At 38.8% G+C, this 17,415-nt stretch overlaps 1 protein-coding gene and 1 pseudogene across 1 annotated transcript; both read left to right on the top strand.

The window, feature by feature from the left end:
- Window positions 1–609: 609 nt before the first annotated feature.
- LOC147614021 (uncharacterized) lies at window positions 610–2,900 on the top strand. The gene is made up of 4 exons (XM_086780572.1): window positions 610–1,054; window positions 1,132–1,331; window positions 1,424–1,692; window positions 2,480–2,900. The coding sequence occupies exons 1-4, from the start codon at window positions 776–778 to the stop codon at window positions 2,482–2,484; spliced, it is 753 nt and encodes a 250-aa protein (XP_086636698.1). The 5' UTR covers window positions 610–775; the 3' UTR covers window positions 2,485–2,900.
- Window positions 2,901–5,561: 2,661 nt separating this feature from the next.
- LOC147614019 (uncharacterized) overlaps window positions 5,562–17,415 on the top strand; it is a 68,731-nt pseudogene continuing 56,877 nt past the window's right edge.

The raw sequence follows: 17,415 nt of genomic DNA, 5'->3' as shown, positions 1-17,415 counted from the left end.
GTGCAAAGGGAAGCTCGTATTCCATGGGCTCATGTTGGCGAGTTTGTGAACAGAGAAGCACAAAATCCTGACTTCCCTACAACGTTTACGAGGTACTCCCACCATCATCGCACACCAGGCTCGCTAATACGGCCATTCAAGGATTCATGGCTTGAGAGCACCATGTAAGTGTTTATTTTCCATTACCTTATTTAAATGATTAGCATGCAAGGCTTTAGACTTATACCCAATTATCATTGCCAATAGATATTGGTGTGCTTTTGGGACACGTTGTGCTTCCAAACGTGTATGCCATGTGCATGAACAATCGGGTGGAAAAGATGTAGAGTGCAAGAGTAATGTGCATGAAAATGAGCTTGACGATGGGGAGTTACATGGTTTTCCTACCATCAATGAAGACAGCGTAAAAGCCTCTACTAAATTAAATGCCAATTTGATCAAGAAAGAGACTAAGCCAAGGCGGCCACCCAAGGCAGCAGGACAGCGCATTCGAGGGTGTCAATGCCATTTCATGGTGAATCGTCTATACTTGGATCCTAGCATCGCAGTTATATCTTATATTAATCCCTTTCACACAAATAAAGAAGATATCATCTACCATGGGGAGCCTTGTAAGAATGAGGGAAACACCCTTCTTCTCCTCTCTCCATGGATTTCATTGGAAAAAAAAGTTTGGGTTTCTAACTTGTTGTTCAAGGGCTTTACTCCACAACAAGTTTTCGATGCACACATTCAAAGTTTGCATATACGACAAAGCAAAGAGCCCAAATGTCCAATGGTGAGGGATGACTACTTATTGCTCCAAGATATACTCAATATTGAAAGGAAACATGCTATGGAGACATATCAACTACATGATGATGATGCAGAGAGTACAAGGCGATGGTGTACACAAAATGCGGATATGATATTTGTTTACCAGGAGCAAAATCTTCAAGTACAGAAGGAATTCTTTTTAGGGATCCAAACCCCATGGCAAAGAGAGATTTGTGACAAGTTCGGAAATGGAAATTTGTTGGCTATGGACTCCACATTTGGAACGAACAAGTACAAGGTATGCTTCAATTCTTGTCTGTTTCTTGCCATGTTCAAGTCAAGGTACTTGTACTTACTATACCTAAAATGATGTAGTTCCATTTGTATACAATTCTCGTATTTGACACACATCGCAATGGCATCCCAATTGCGTGGGTTCTTGCCTCAAGTGCCACCTTTGAGGCTGTGCGATATTGGTTGACAAAGTTTCGAGATCGCATGCTTGATCACCATAAATCGTGGCAGCCAAATGCTTTCATGGTGGATGATGCGGAGAGAGAAATTGATGCACTAAGGTAATTTTCCTAACATAATGCATGGTGCTTGGACAATGCTTTATGACCATTGCTTGGATTTGTACCCTCAATACTTGGATTTGTACTCGCAGGGTCGTTTTCAATTTGCCGGTGTACTTGTGCTTATGGCATGTACGTAGGTGTTGGCTAAAACACCTCATTCGAAAGGTGAAAGATTGGCCAACACGTGCGGCCATGTTTCGGATGCTTGGTAACATCATGAATATGCGGGGAGGGTCCTCGTCTTCATATGAGCTCACCAAGGATGAAGCTAGGGAAATGATATGCAAGTTCAAGGAAGATTTTCAAAGTGAGAAGGAGTTCCTCCACTACTTTGAAATGCAGTGGCAGCCTAAAATAGGTGACTATGAGCTATTTTTCTTGCTTCAATGTGTTCCCAATGTGTTATGTTCTCTTATGGTCATATATGCTTACAAGTCTTCATTATGGTAGACATGTGGGTGCGTGCGACAAGGACATTGCCACATTCCAATCAAGACACGAATGGTGCAATCGAGGCATACCATGGAGTTTTGAAGTACAGATTTCTAGGATCTTCTAAGAAAATGGTGGGGCGTCGAGTGGATTGGCTTCTTTACAAGATAACCACAGCTTGTGTACCTCATTATTGGTACATACAAGTTGTGAAGGAAGGTGGATTTAAGAGAAACAATGCCATTGAGAAGGTAGTGGAGAGCTCGCGTGAACGAGCTCTCAAAATTCCAGATGATTATGTGTCATTCATTGGTAGCAACATGAAGGCAGATGCTTATGTCCGAAGCCTCTCCAATCCAAACCAAGTGTACACTGTCTACAACTCAGATTGTCAATGGGCATGTTGTACATGCCATTGGTCCGAGCTTGGCAACATATGCAAGCATCAAATCAAGGTGATGCTCATGGCCGGTGTTCAGGAGCAAGGTATGGTGTCACATTGTGTGAGCATGTATGAAGATAGTGCCTTGGAGATGGTCCCGAGGAGACTACTTGAGATTAAGCCTGATGACCTCAACATCGGAGTGCCACTTGAGGATGATGCGAGCTTGGAGGAAGGGCACAATTGTGAGGCGGCATCTTCAAAGTCTACAAAGAGGTCAAGCTTGAATCATTTACATGACACTTTCCAACAACTTGTGGATTTTGTGCAGGATGATGCCGAGCTTATTCATGAGGCTACCACTAGCATGAAGAAGACACTTGGGCAACTACATACATTGAAAGCACAAAGAGAGGAGGGCATTGAGCTTGCAAAGTCTTTTGTACGAACTAGAGATGGCTTTGGGAATAGCTTGAAGAGAGCAAAGTCTTTCATTGAGAAAGGGATCAACAGGAAGAAGCGCAAAACAATGGATGGCAATCAAGTTGGCACCTCCTTCATTGCTACAGTTAAGGGTAGACGCCCCTCCATGCAAGCCAAATTGGATGCACGTGCAGTTAAAGAGTCGATGCAAGCAACAATCGAGCTAGAGGGCAATGACGCCCAGATTACATGATGGCATCTATATGTATGAATGTATAACCATTGTATCATGAAGCCCATATTACATGAAGGTGGATTTTCAAATCTATATAAGCTCTCTATTGTGATTTACAAATTGTTGTTCTAAGGTTTGGTAATGTACAATGTACGCTCTCTCTATCTCCCTTGTCTACATTCTGAAAATTGAAAACTGATCTGAACCATAAAAATCCTTTTTATAAAAGCCACACTATAACCGTTGCTAACCCCTCTTTTTGTTGTAGTGTATTTGTTAGGATTGATTGAATTTAACAATTAATTGGCTAACTAACGTTGCATTTGTGAGATACAGACAAAGAGGAGTGTTATCGAAGGCATGCATACACGTGAATTAAAGTTGGCATTGTATAATAAGAAACATGTGCACATTAAAGAATAATTATTTTACCTTGCTCTATAGTAGACTTTAATTTTTTAATATTACCTTACAAGGCTAACTTTCAAGCCTAAAAAAAGTTGTAGTTATCTTCATTTTTGGAAAGCAAGAGTCATACTTGAACTTGTAAAAGATAAGGCATGCAACCTCATATTTATGCATGAAAAATAGGACCACATGCAAGCCACTTCTTTGTAAAAACAACTGTATGGTGGCCTTAAGTGGCTTGGCTTCATTAATAGATAAATACCAATGCATGGTAGAAGGCCACATGAGAGAAGATTGTATCCATTCTTATGTGTTGTATTATTTTATTTTATCTCTTTACTCTAGTTTACGTAGATTTAGGTTTTTTGTAGACAATTGAAGATGCTTCCTACCTTGTGAATAAGAACTAATACAAGAATATGGCTAGTAGTCTTAAATTCTCATATACTATTAAGCTAGACATCCATTTTGCTATTTGTACTTTGGGAAAGCCCCACGAAAGGTTGTATGTGAGTGATTGTTAAGGTGGTATGCATTATTGTTTGGAAATTAAGGTCTAGGAAAGACAACATAAACTTTTCATATATGAGTAGAAGTATGTAGCAAGGGCAAATATAAAGTATCTTGCAAGACCCAATATAAGGTAGTTGTCACCACAATTAAGATTGATAATTGAAGATGCTTCCTACCTTGTAAAAATTGAACTAATACAAGAATATGGCTAGTAGTCTTAGATTCTCAGATAACATTAAGCTAGACATCCATTTTGGTATTGGTACTTTGAGAAGGCACCAGGCAAGGTGGTGTGCGAGTGATTGTTAAGGTACACCGAGGCTTCCAGCATCATACGTAAGTGTTATATAACAACCTTTTGTGTAAGTGCACAGTGGGGTTTTTTGCACACAAAATAGTTCTGTGTTATTATGTCGTCGTAATCACTGGTCGGGGACTCTGAGCCCTTGTTAAAATGGTATAAAATGTACACAAGGTGGAGCCGAGGCTAACAAGACGCTACGAGAAAGACACATGGAGTTTGTGCGACGCTTAAGCTTAATTGTACATGGTTTTCTGCCTGGACCTTCCTAAAATTACAACCTTTGCAATAATTTGTATGATTGTAGGGTTAAGAGATTAGGAAGTCGAATGACCTGGGAGGGGGACGAAGAGGACGTCGGTGGCCGTCAAGACGCTGCTGCTACTGAGGCCGTCAAGACGCTGCTGCTACTGTAGTCGAATGACCTGGGAGGGGGACGAAGAGGACGTCGGTGGCCGTCGGTGGCCGTCAAGACGCTGCTGCTACTGAGGCCGCATTCAATGCGATTTCGGTGGTTGCCAGCGTGGCCACGCTGGTTTTTGCCACATACGCTGGCCAAAAACTCCACGCTGGCAACCACCCCGAAATCTAACTATAGCCCCGCCTTCACCTTATGTGCCTCTCCTACCCCGGCTGTGATGTACCTTATGTGCCTCTCCTACCCCGGCTGTGATGTAGCCAGATCAAAACTCAGGATTCATTCATAGTGCCTCATCCGAGCAGTTGGGCTACTTGTTGCGAGACATTCTCTCGTAAGGTGAGTCAGGGACGAGTACGGCTCCTACACCTCGGACCACAGTGCCTACCACGCCTCGCACCGTACTCGTCCCTGACTCACCTTACGAGAGAATGTCTCGCAACAAGTAGCCCAACTGCTCGGATGAGGCACTATGAATGAATCCTGAGTTTTGATCTGGCTACATCACAGCCGGGGTAGGAGAGAACGTAAAATCGACAGGTGAGCGAGGGGGTTTGGGCGGGGTGCTATTGTCGTCAGCCATCTGTTTAAAAAAAAACATATGAATAATAGTAAGTATATTTTCAAGTGTATGGTACAAAATTCAATCAATACGATTGTTGATGTCATCATCATGAATTATCTAGCTGTCCGCACACATCCTCTCGTCTGCTGCTAGGTCAGCTCGAGCAAAAGCATCAATGTCCAAGTGATCCTCACACTCGTTATTGTCAGTAACATCGTCTTCGCTATCGACAATCTCCCTTTGCTCCTCTATGGATGCGCAAGCATCTTCCTCTTCCTCTTCAGCTACGTCTGCATCGGGGAGAGCATGCAAACTGGGTTGCATCTCGTCCACGATACGATCCTGCGATAAACTCTCGTAGATCGGTCTGCTGCGTGGTGGAACTTGCACTAAAGGCTCCCAGCATCTCTTCCATGGCATGCTCCTCTACCACCTCATCCGATATTGTAGTCTATATGTGAGTGTCAATGGTGTCCCACGACCTCCTCCTCACTTGTGGCCGAATATCGGAGTCTGCATGGCCCCCTAGCGTTGGATCATGTCCACCAGTATGACGAATCGAATCGCAGGTTCTGAGAATGTGTTCTTCAGGAAATCTACCCGACCTTCGAACGTGGTCTTCGCAAATTCTCCTCTTTCTAAAAAACTGATATTTGCACATTCTACAAGGACAAGGCATCCTCTCCGGTAGGTGCATTGATGGGTCCATCCTAAATTACATAAGTTTAGGAAAGATACGTAGAAATGGAGTACATGTAGAGAGATGCACACGTGCATATACGTGTGCTCTTACATGTACATATTTACATGCGTGCATATGCATATACGTATTTGCATGCATGTGTGTGTGCTCTTACATGGGTATATGCGCATGTACATGTGTGCATGTGTCTATGCATGCATGTAGGTGTGTGTGCGGGTTTACGTAAGATACGCAGATTACGTAAAATATGTAAATTGTGAGTACGTGCTTGAAATTATATAAAGAGAGGTGTACATGTGCATGTGCATGTGCTCTTACATGCGTACATGTGCATGTACATGTGTACATGCGTCTATGCATGCATGTAGATGTGTATGCGGGTTTACGTAAGATACGTAGATTATATAAAATATGTAAATTGTGAGTACATGCTTGAAATTACATAAAGAGAGGTGTACATGTACGTATGCATGTGCTCTTATATTCGTACATGCGCATGTACATGTGTGCATGCATCTACACATGCATGTAGATATGTGTGCGGGTTTACGTAAGATACGTAGATTACGTAAAATACATAAATTCTGAGTACGTGCTTGAAATTACATAAACAGAGGTGTACATGTGCGTGTGCATGTGCTCTTATATGTGCACATGTGCATGTACATATGTTCATGCATGTCTCAAGGTCGAGCTCGAGGGATAGTCGCCATTCTATTGTGTTAGGGATACTCATGTGGACTATGCATTACTACCCCAGCCTTTTCAAAGTATTGGGTACTTCCTCTTCACTTTTCTCATCGAAATATAATTTACTTATTTATGTGTGTCTGTGTGTGTATATGTGTGTGTGTGTCTGTGTGTGTATATGTGTGTGTGTGTCTGTGTGTGTATATGTGTGTGTGTGTCTGTGTGTATATGTGTGTGTGTGTATCTGTGTGTGTATATATATATATGTGTGTGTGTCTATGTGTATATATATATATATATGTGTGTGTGTGTGTGTGTATGTATGTATGCATGTATGTATGTATGTATGTGTGTGTGTGTGTGTGTGTGTGTGTGTGTGTGTGTGTGTGTGTAGGTGTGTTTGTGTGTATGTAATAAACATGTATATATTAATCATGAATCTTTGATGTAATAGGATTCACCACTTTTGGGCTACATGCATGTCCTACTTGTGGTCCCTCTTTGGTTGCGGAGCATGTGAATGCTCTTAATAATAAAGTTATATACACCAACCATCGTCACTTTCTTCCTATGACACATGTACAATACAAACCACCCTCCACCAATGGTATGACTCCATTGAAGAGAAACATGGTGGATTGGGCAAAAGAGTGGGAAGATCATTATTCATCGAGTCCACCCCCCAATAAACTGCCTTTGGGTATGTCAAGATACTCCATATTCTTGTGCTTGCCTTATTGGCGTGATTTGAAGATCCAACACCTCTTAGATCCTATGCACATCTTCAAGAATGTAGCACAAAATCTTTGGGAGCATAATTGGCAAACATGATTCCATTGGCGTTAGAGAGGATATTAGGGCCTTAAACCACCTTCCATCTTTTTGCAATACCTTATCTAAGTTCCAAAGAAAAGTGGATTCTTCCAAAGCCCCCATGGATGTTATCCACCAAAGAGCAAGAGAAAATCAATAGCGCCATAGCTTCCATTCGAACCCTAATGGGCTACATACACTCATTAAGAGGTGTCTTTGCAGCAAAGATCAAGAAAAAGGTGATCGCAAAGAAGAAACAAGTCAAGGGTAAGAGGAAGACAAAGAAAGATGCCCATAAGTAAAGTACCTAAAAGCAATACATGCCATCATCACAACTCTCCGGACTTAAGTCTCACAATTGGCACAAGATGCTACAAATAAGTCTCTTTCTCTATCTTTCACTCTCTCCATAAGTCGCAATCACTTAGCATCATACCATGTATCATAAATTTCTTTATTTGTTATAGTTCATTTTACTGGCTGTGAGCATGGCAAGATACGGAAACAAGAGAGTACGAGAGGGATTCATCAAACTTGGAGAGCTAGTGAGGTACACATTTTGTTGGTACTCCTCTCTATTATTCTAAAAACTCATAATATGTTGTTATCTCTAATCAAGTAAACTCAATGTGTAGGTTTGTTAGCTCTAAAGAGATTGACGAGTGTGACATAGCAGCGGCTCAAAACTTTAGTCGTGGAAGCCGTGTGTACTATTGAAGATGCATTTTCACTCTCTATTCTTGTTGGTGAATTTCATCTCCTTTTTCATGTTGTTGAGGAGATAGCTATTTGTGGAGTAGTACATACACGGTGGATGCAATTTTTCCTTAAGAGATTCATGAAGACTCTCAAAGACTTTGTTCGACAAGGGACACAACAAGAGGCAAGTATGACCGAAGGATGGATTATACAAGAGGCTTTTGTCCACATGTCAGCTTATCTTGCCGAGGTGGATCCTTCCATGTTGCGTATATGGTCTAACGAGGAGGATCCAAGAATGGCATCACATGTGCCACCCGGCAAAGGCAAGACCGTTATCATGGATAGGAGTATAATGGCTGTCATCAATAATTTTTGCATACTTAATTCAAAATGTATGGGGAAGTGGGTCAAAATGTAGATGGAGGCAAAGTATGGACGAGAGAAGGAAAGAGCAACATGAAAGCAAGAGTATGGGCGAAGGGTAGCATTGCTATTTCCTTGTGAACTTGCTAGTTTTCTCGATCTCATTGACAAAGAGTGGATACATGCTCGCATATCCAAGGCAAAAGAAAATGGCCAAGAAATATCAAGAAGAAAATGGGAATTTACGAGGAGATGTCTTCCCAAGGTATACTTTTATTGCTATAGTTACTTACATTTTAATTATATGAGTTGTTTAATATATACCTCTTTTGTTATATTCACTATTTTTCAAATATTATGCTAGTGTCTTTCATTCAACTCCATGTGGTCACATGGCCGTAATTTTTGTACATGTGGAGTAGATGAGCATCAAACAACTATGGATTGCGGCATCATGGTCAACTTTGATACAACCATCGGGTGAGGCGAGGTATTGCAGGACCATTGAGAGAGGATTCTCAAGGTGGATTTTTGTACTTTCCAAATGTATCTATTGAAGTGTAAGTGGTTTAAAAATATCTCTATAAGACATGCAAATGGACTTTACATGGTGAAGTCGGCATTACACCATAAGAGGAAGTATGATAACTTTGTACTTCCCAAAAACTATGAGCAGGTACGTTTCTATGCTACTCTAAAAGTATTCAAATTGTAGGTTAAGTAGGGGTCATTATATCTAATATCTACTTGTTCAATGCTCATAAATGTAGGCTGTCTTCATCCCATTTACTTCTCAACTTAGATTTTATTTCATCGTTCAAGTGACTCCTAGAGGTAGATCCATATTTACATCCGCTAAGGTGCACACCATACTAGATCCCACCATGCCACACATAATGTGGATGTCGTGGATGAGGATCGAGAGATGGAGGTATCACATTCTTTGTCTCAACCACATGATGATGATGATAACAATGATGAAGACGACGACAATGCAAGGATGAGGAAGATGAGGGAGTACATGATGATGATAATGACTCCTTTGGAGATGTCCCGGAAGAGGAATCACTCAATATTTTTGTAGATTTGGGTGCTATGGGTCTAGAGCTAGATGAGGATGCTATGGGTCTAGAGCTAGATGAGGATGCTTGCAATGACCTCATGGATGATGAATTATGAATTAATGTAAGAATATTTTCTATCTTTTATATAAAATTATGCATCCGTGCCCATAATTCAATGTATTTGTAAGCATTCTATAATGAAATAGTATGTCATATTTTGTGTATTTGTAAGCATACAATAAATAAAATATATAAGTCATCTAAGGTGTCATGAATGTACAATATTTTGTTTCTAGAATCCGCATAATTTTATGTTTTCGAATTCATGGTATAGTACTATAAGTACATATTCTATGAGGTATCTGCCTCTGGACTTTTTGCGTAGTCGGGTATTTATGAGGGTATAAAATCGAGTATTTAGGCAGGTATTTATGAGGGTATAAAATCGAGTATTTAGGCGGGTATTTTAGCAGATATTTTAGCAGATATTGTGGCAGATATTTAAGTGGCTATTTGTGTGGTAATTTAATGCTTCACCCTCTCTCTCTCTCTCTCTCTCTCTCTCTCTCTCTCTCTCTCTCTCTCTCTCTCTCTATTTTATATGCGGTAAAGAGACGCGGTAATTGTGTTGCTCTCTAGTAGTGGGTCATGTTTCCTCTATGTGCTTTCATGCGGGGGAGTCAACGGACACTCGCATCATGCCATCCGTTGATCGATTCTTTGTATGCCAAGATAGGAGGTCCACTGTGGCTTTACTATTGAACATATGTTGAATGCAAGGGAGAAGAGAAAAATGCCTCAACACCTTCTGCGAGATGATGGCACCTTTGAAGCCAGCTCTGTAGTGTCCCTCCCTGCACTTTGGACAAGATTTAGATTTGCATATTCATTGCAACAATAGAGGATGCAATCATTCACACATGCATGTATACAATCATAATCCATCCCAATGGCCATCACATATTTGCACGCACCTCGATGATCCTTGAGCAATCTATGTCCTCATGGTAGCATCTTCCCAACAAGTAACCTAATTACATGCATACATATATATATAATATATATGTATGGCTCACTTGATATAAAACAATGTAGATAGACTCACTTGAGTAGTGCATCCACACTCACAGCACTACATCCAAATCGATCTTGCAAGCTCAAGATTTCCAATGAGGCATGAAGGACCGAGTAATCTGCTCCATCATATAAGGGGGTTTGTGCACCATCCACCACATGATCGTGTATTTCTTCAACCACTTGATTGCATTTACAATCTTCCTCCTCACACTTGTATTCTTGTACAAGTAAGTCCTCCACCATATCATACATATGATAGTCTTCTATCTCCATGTGAACTCTCATAGAGGGCACTCCTTCCACCCTTGTAGAGGCTACTTCCTCCACCCTTGTGGAGGATCTAGACTTGCCATCTCTTTGAGCACTTCCTCTTGACGTGCCTTCTCTTGTCTACATCGTTGGGCTCCACTTTCCATCACGGACCAATGGGGGGGGGGCCAAGATCAATCGGCGGCTCCAAATCTCCCTCGCCTCGAGGTCGCTTTCACGGATTCTCCCAAAGGCTGTTGTCTTCTACATTCGTAAGACAAATACGTCAGAATCATGGAATTGGTTTTGAACAAGGACATGGAATCCTCGTTTGCAACCACTTATCACGTTCGGCACTCCTGGGTGGACCCCAAGGATCCCATGCATCCTACATATGATCATAAGATATATTTTAATAATACATATACACATAGTTATGTATACATTCATACGTATATACATATACACACACATATATACATACACATACATACATACATACATGTATACATCGACGTGTATACACACACACACACATACATACATACATACATATATACATGTATAAATCCACATGTATACACACACACACACACACACACACATACATACATATATATATATATACATAGATATATACATAGTTTCATATATATACATAATTTACATACATATGAATATATATACATACAAGGACATACACACACACACATATACATACATATGCATATAATATATATATATATACATATAATATATATATATATATATATATATATATATATAATATATGTATATATAGATATACATACATATATAATTTATATACATACACATATATATTTTTTATTTGAATATAATTATTTTGATTATTAAAAATATATTAATTTTGATATAACGTATTTATCACATTTAAGATAGATTCTGATGATGTTCTCTTCATGTATCTTTAGACAACCACACATCATAAGAGCAAAGACAATGATGGTCAATATGACCTTCATGAAGAGCTCAGTGCTTTTATCATAGGTTTTGACTGTCGCGGCAGCAACAATACTCCGTTCAGCTTCTATGATGCTTGCAGGTGTATTGAACCTTGACCTCACTAGGATCATTGGTGGCATAGAATAGAGAGGTGGGGACCCACTTAATGGATACTTTTTGGGCCGTTAAAACACGCTCCTCAAACCATAGGAGAACAATTGTAAACAAAGGCAGTATGCATCTGTCATTATGAATTTGCTCTAGGAGGGCCATGTGAGGCAAATGTCAAGGCTTTGATGGACACATCACCATCATCAAGAAGTAGTGGCTCAAGTTCAGCTCACATATTAGGTGGCCTAGCACAAACAACAAGAAGTTCACCCCACATATGCATCGACCATCTTGCAGTCCTCATCACATGCAAAAAAAAACACTTTTGGGGATGGAAGAAAATGCATGTCAACTTGGATTCACACACATTAGACATTTGTTCACAAAAAAGGATTGATGGCACATCTAATGCAGATATAAGGGGTGCAAAAAAATTTGCAAGCTCCTCTATGTCTTTTTCATGTTCTTGACTTCTTAGTGACTTGCTAACCTCATTAGGATTAGTGTTCAATGAATTTCTAGGTCAAAATTTACTAGAATATAGACCAATCATTTAATATACTTCTCAAAAAAATGTCTCATAGGTCATTCTAGCCTATCGGAGCCATAAATATGACATTTTTATCTCCTTTCATCTCTCCCCCTCTCTTTTGTTATACCCAAATATGCCACTTCTTCATGAAGACGTTAATATGACATTTCATTTCATTTCTCGTTCTTCTCCCTCTCTCTATCTCTATATCTATCTATGTACATATGTATGTATGGATGGATGGATGGATGTATGTATGCATGCATGCATGTATGAATGTGTGTGTGCGTGTGTGTGTGTGTGTGTATGTGTATATATATATATATATAAATGTGTGTGTGTGTGTATGTATATGCGTGTGTGTGTGTGTGTGTGTGTGTGTGTGTGTGTGTGTGTGTGTATGAATGTGTGTGTGTGTGTATGTATATGTGTGTGTGTGTGTGAATGTGTGTGTGTGTGTATTTGTGTGTGTGTATATATGTATGTATGCATGCATGCATGTATGTATGTACATATGTACGTATGTATAGATATAAGTACTCGGGGGGGTCACTCATAAGAAAATGTGAATATCACGTGCGTTCAACAGAAGCATATTTTTAATTAATGAAACTTACAAAAATATATTTACATAAGGGTATGATTTAAAGAAATTTCAAAAAAAATTACAGATTCATAAAGAAAACGGGATATTATATGAATAAAAAAATTCACATATAAGGGATTTAAAATATAGGCCTTGAACGCATGCGATAGGGGTATTCTACATATAGTGACCCCCCCCCCCCCCCCCCCCCCCCCCGAGTATATGTATAAATGTATGTATGATGTATGTATCATAGTTTTCAATGTAGATTTTCTTCAATACACCTAGAACAAAGACAGTATGGTATGAGTATTTAATGCCTAAGATTTTGGCATACAATTGAAAAATATGGTCACTTTTGAATACTTATTTAAATGCATTTCGTACGGTCCACCATTTAATATGTATGGATGTGTTTGTAAATGGGTGTATCTAAACATCAAATGATATGACATTTCATTTTACTTCTCACTCTCCCTCTCTCTTTCTAACATGACAGTTCGTTTCTGGTTCTCCCTCTCTCTTGCTCTATGTATATATGTATGTGTGGATTTCATGTAAATATGTATGTATATATGTATGGATGTCTGGATATATGTATGTATGTATGTATGGATATATGTATGTAGGACATGCATGTATGGATGTATGGATATATGTATGTAGGTATAGATGAATGCATGTGTTACGTATGTATATATGTATGCACGTGTTTAAGTATGGATAAATGTATGTAGGTATAGATGTATGGGTGTATGCATATATTTAAGTACGTATATATGTATGTATGTATATATGTATGGATATGTATTTATGGATACATGTATGTATGCATGCATGTATATATGCATGTATGGATATATGGATATATGGATATATGGATATATGTATGTGTAAATGTATGGATATATTTACGCTTGGATTTATTTATGGATGTTTGTATATATGCATCCATATATATGGTTTTACGGATGTATGTATGTATGCATCTATGCATGTATATATGTATATATGGATTTATGTATGTATGTACGTATGAGTATGTATATATGGATTTATGTATATATGGATTTATGTATGTATGTATGTATGAGTATGCATGTATGTATGAATATATGCATGTATGTATGTATGAATATATGCATGTATGAATATATGTATGTATGTATGTATGTACGTATGTATGTATGTATGTACGTACGTATGTATGTATGTATGTATTTATGTATGTACACATGTGTAGATATATGTGTGTGTGTGTGTGTGTGTGTGTGTGTGTGTGTGGCAAACCACGAAGCAATGATCCAATCAAGTGCACAGAGTGAGCGGTCAAATATTTTGATGAGACTGAAGACCTAAGAAACAATTTTGAGTATCATAATATCATTAGAATTGTCTAGATTGATATCCAAGGTCATTGGGATTCCAACTTGTACATATATTTTCAATAACTAAGTCAATGTAATCCACTAAGATTTTAAGGTTAGAGTATATATATATATATATATATATATATATATATATATATATATATATATATATATATATATATAATAAGACAAAGCATTAGAGAATTTTAGTGGTAAAAAACGGGCCTTTTAAGGTCTTAGGAGATCCATGGAATATTCCATGAGGGCCAATGAGGATGAGGCTAACGTAACGTTACTTTTGAAAGCACTTTTTGGTGGGAAGACCATAACTTGAGTAAATGAACTCCAAATCGAGCGGAGTTTAGTGCATTAGAAGCGCTTCATTGAGAGCTTTCCAATCATATGTTACATGATATAGTTTTGAGGAACTAACAAAGACTTGTTCCCAAAAAGCCCTAGTTTTTCAATAAATTGATGACTTGGCATTTCTTAGAGGGCCCATTTTTTACCACTGAAATTCTCTAATGTAAGCTTACTTTTCATTTAGTCTGGTGTGGAGAAGTAGAGAGCCGCAAGCTGTGAGGAGCTTCGCAAGCTTGTATTGCATAAATCTTTCATCCATTTGGTGTATGGTTTCATGATGTTACTCTACATGCTTGTCTCTTGCTATCAATACATTTTTTGTGTGGTTTGCAAAAGTTGTCGTCTGTTTTTATAGGGGTGTGGCTATCATTGTACATGTGAGATTACGAACATCTACTAAGAAGTCATTTGTACTTGCAAGGTGAGAAAGAGTGTTCTAGGGATCAAGATGCATGGTTTGATCTCTCTTATGCATCATTCCATTTTGGTACTAAAATCTTGTCCATCGCACGTGGTTGGTTGTGATTGTGGTTCCATGTGGTTTTGGGTTGATTGAAAGATTGCATAGGATTGTTTTATCCTTATTTTGCATAGATTTCTTTATCTAGATGTTCTCTTGTCTTAGATAGCAACCCACCTATGTGTATGATAGCTTGGACCATATTGTCACCGTGTCCGTACATCTCGAGGTGTTGCATAGGTAGATTGATAGCTCGGGTGATCTTCGAACAATTGCATGGTTGCCTCCAAGCCCTAGCCATGTCGCTTCATCCTCATTGATGTTTAGGAGTTCTCACTATACTACATCGTGCTGTCACATGGTGACCCATGCGAACTTTGGCTCCATTGTCGAGAGGAGCAAGTGCCTAGGCTAGAATGAAATTGATCACCTTCTCATATGCATATTTTGTCCTACACCAACTAGACGAATTCTAGTGTAACACACTCATTGCGTAAGTTTTGAATATAAAAAGTGGAATTTTTATACTCCAAGTGATTGACAAGTTTGGAAAAACTCACTAAAAACTTGAATGTGTGATGGAAATTATGTGACATGTTGTTCTTGAAAGGGGACAATGTCAATACAACAAGTTTTCATGTATAAGTAGGAGTTTTAGAATAGGTCTTCTTTCTCTTTTGTTCTAGCTAGATAGATAGTTAGATAAATGTAGTGTGAGTGCCCTCCAACATTTTTTACACTCCATATAGGTATTTTGCATGAGTTTGTATAATGGAGAGATTCACCATGCCGCCCATGCCACCGTGATGGAAAAGAAACGGTTCAAATAGGAAGCATACTAGCTCAAGCCCAATAGCCTGAGAAGAATAGACAAAAGTGTTGTTCTTTGATGGGGTGCCTTGTAAAGCATGGACAGAGTTGTCAAGTATAGACAGACGGAGCCGGTAGAGACACCTTCTAAAGCATGAGCCACTGCCTTTAAGACCACACTAGGATTCCTTGTAAAGCACGGACGAGGGGTGTGGGAAATCAACGTGGATGTGGTCAACCAATGCAAGCTTGTATGGGTCACCTTTGGCTCACTTGTAAAGTTGATGTCATTGATTAGTACAACTCTAGAACAATGTAATCACTTTAAAAGTATGCTGCAAGAATTTACAACTACCATTGTTCAAGATTGAGGTGAAAGTAATATCACTCACTACATGGTTAGTATGTTGGTTTTATTTGCATCTTGTGATCACAATAGAAGTCAACAATTTGTTGGGGAGTTGTATTGGTAAAGGAGGACTTAGTAGTAGTGATACATTGCAAGACCGCATAAATTTATGGAGTGTTGTATTTCACCGTGCTTGATATACTATTGGAACAAGACGAATTGTCAAGGATTTAGAGAGAGAAAGAACGAAACACGTTGCACATCCAAACCTCAAGAAAGGCCTTGTACACATACACCATCTATTAATAACTCCAACTCAGGTCTATTGATTATAACTAGTTGGAGTTATTAATAGATGGTGTACTTGTACAAGGCCTTCCTTTGTACTTTCTCTCTCTAAATCCTTGACATCGTGTCCTCTTTCAATAGTGCATCAATTACCATGGACAAATACAACTCCAAAACGATGGCATCACTTTAAACGTATGCTCTAAGAATTTACAATTTCCATCATTCAAGCTTGGAGATAAAGTAATATTACTCACTACATGGTTAGTATGTCAGTTCTATTTGCATATTGTGATCCCAATAGAAGTCAACAATTTATTGTTTTTCTATATGTGTAGCACATAATGTTTGCTCACATAATGTTTGCACATATTATGTGTGCAACACATAATGTTTGTTCACGATGCATAAATTTATTAGGTAGTTGTATTTGACCATGATTGATGTACCATTCAAGCAGGACGGGTTGTCAAGGATTTAGAGAGAGAAATCACAAAGGAAGGCACTGTATAAGTACACTGTTTGTTAATAACTCCAACTCAGGTCTATTGGTTTTTAAAACTCTTTGGAGTTATTAACAGACGGTGAACTTGTACAAGGCCTTCCTTTGTGCTTTCTCTCTCTAAATCTTGGACATCCCATCCTATTTCAATAGTGTACCAACCATGGACAAATACAACTTCGAAACAACGTCATCACTTTAAATGTATGCTACGAGAATTGACAACTACCCTCGTTCAAGCTTGGAGAGAAAGTAAAATTACCCACTACATGGTTAGTATGTCGATTTTTTGCATATTGTGATCACAGTAGAAGTCATCAATTTATTGTTTTTCTATGTGTGCATAGTACATAATGTTAGCTCGAGATGCATACTACATGGACCGATA

This window comes from Cibotium barometz, chromosome 42 (genome assembly GCF_041138505.1).
Source record: "Cibotium barometz isolate CiBa-2024 chromosome 42, ASM4113850v1, whole genome shotgun sequence".
NCBI lineage: Eukaryota > Viridiplantae > Streptophyta > Polypodiopsida > Cyatheales > Cibotiaceae > Cibotium > Cibotium barometz.
The sequence above is the reverse complement of the archived record's forward strand: the minus strand, read 5'-3'. Positions and strand labels throughout refer to the sequence as shown.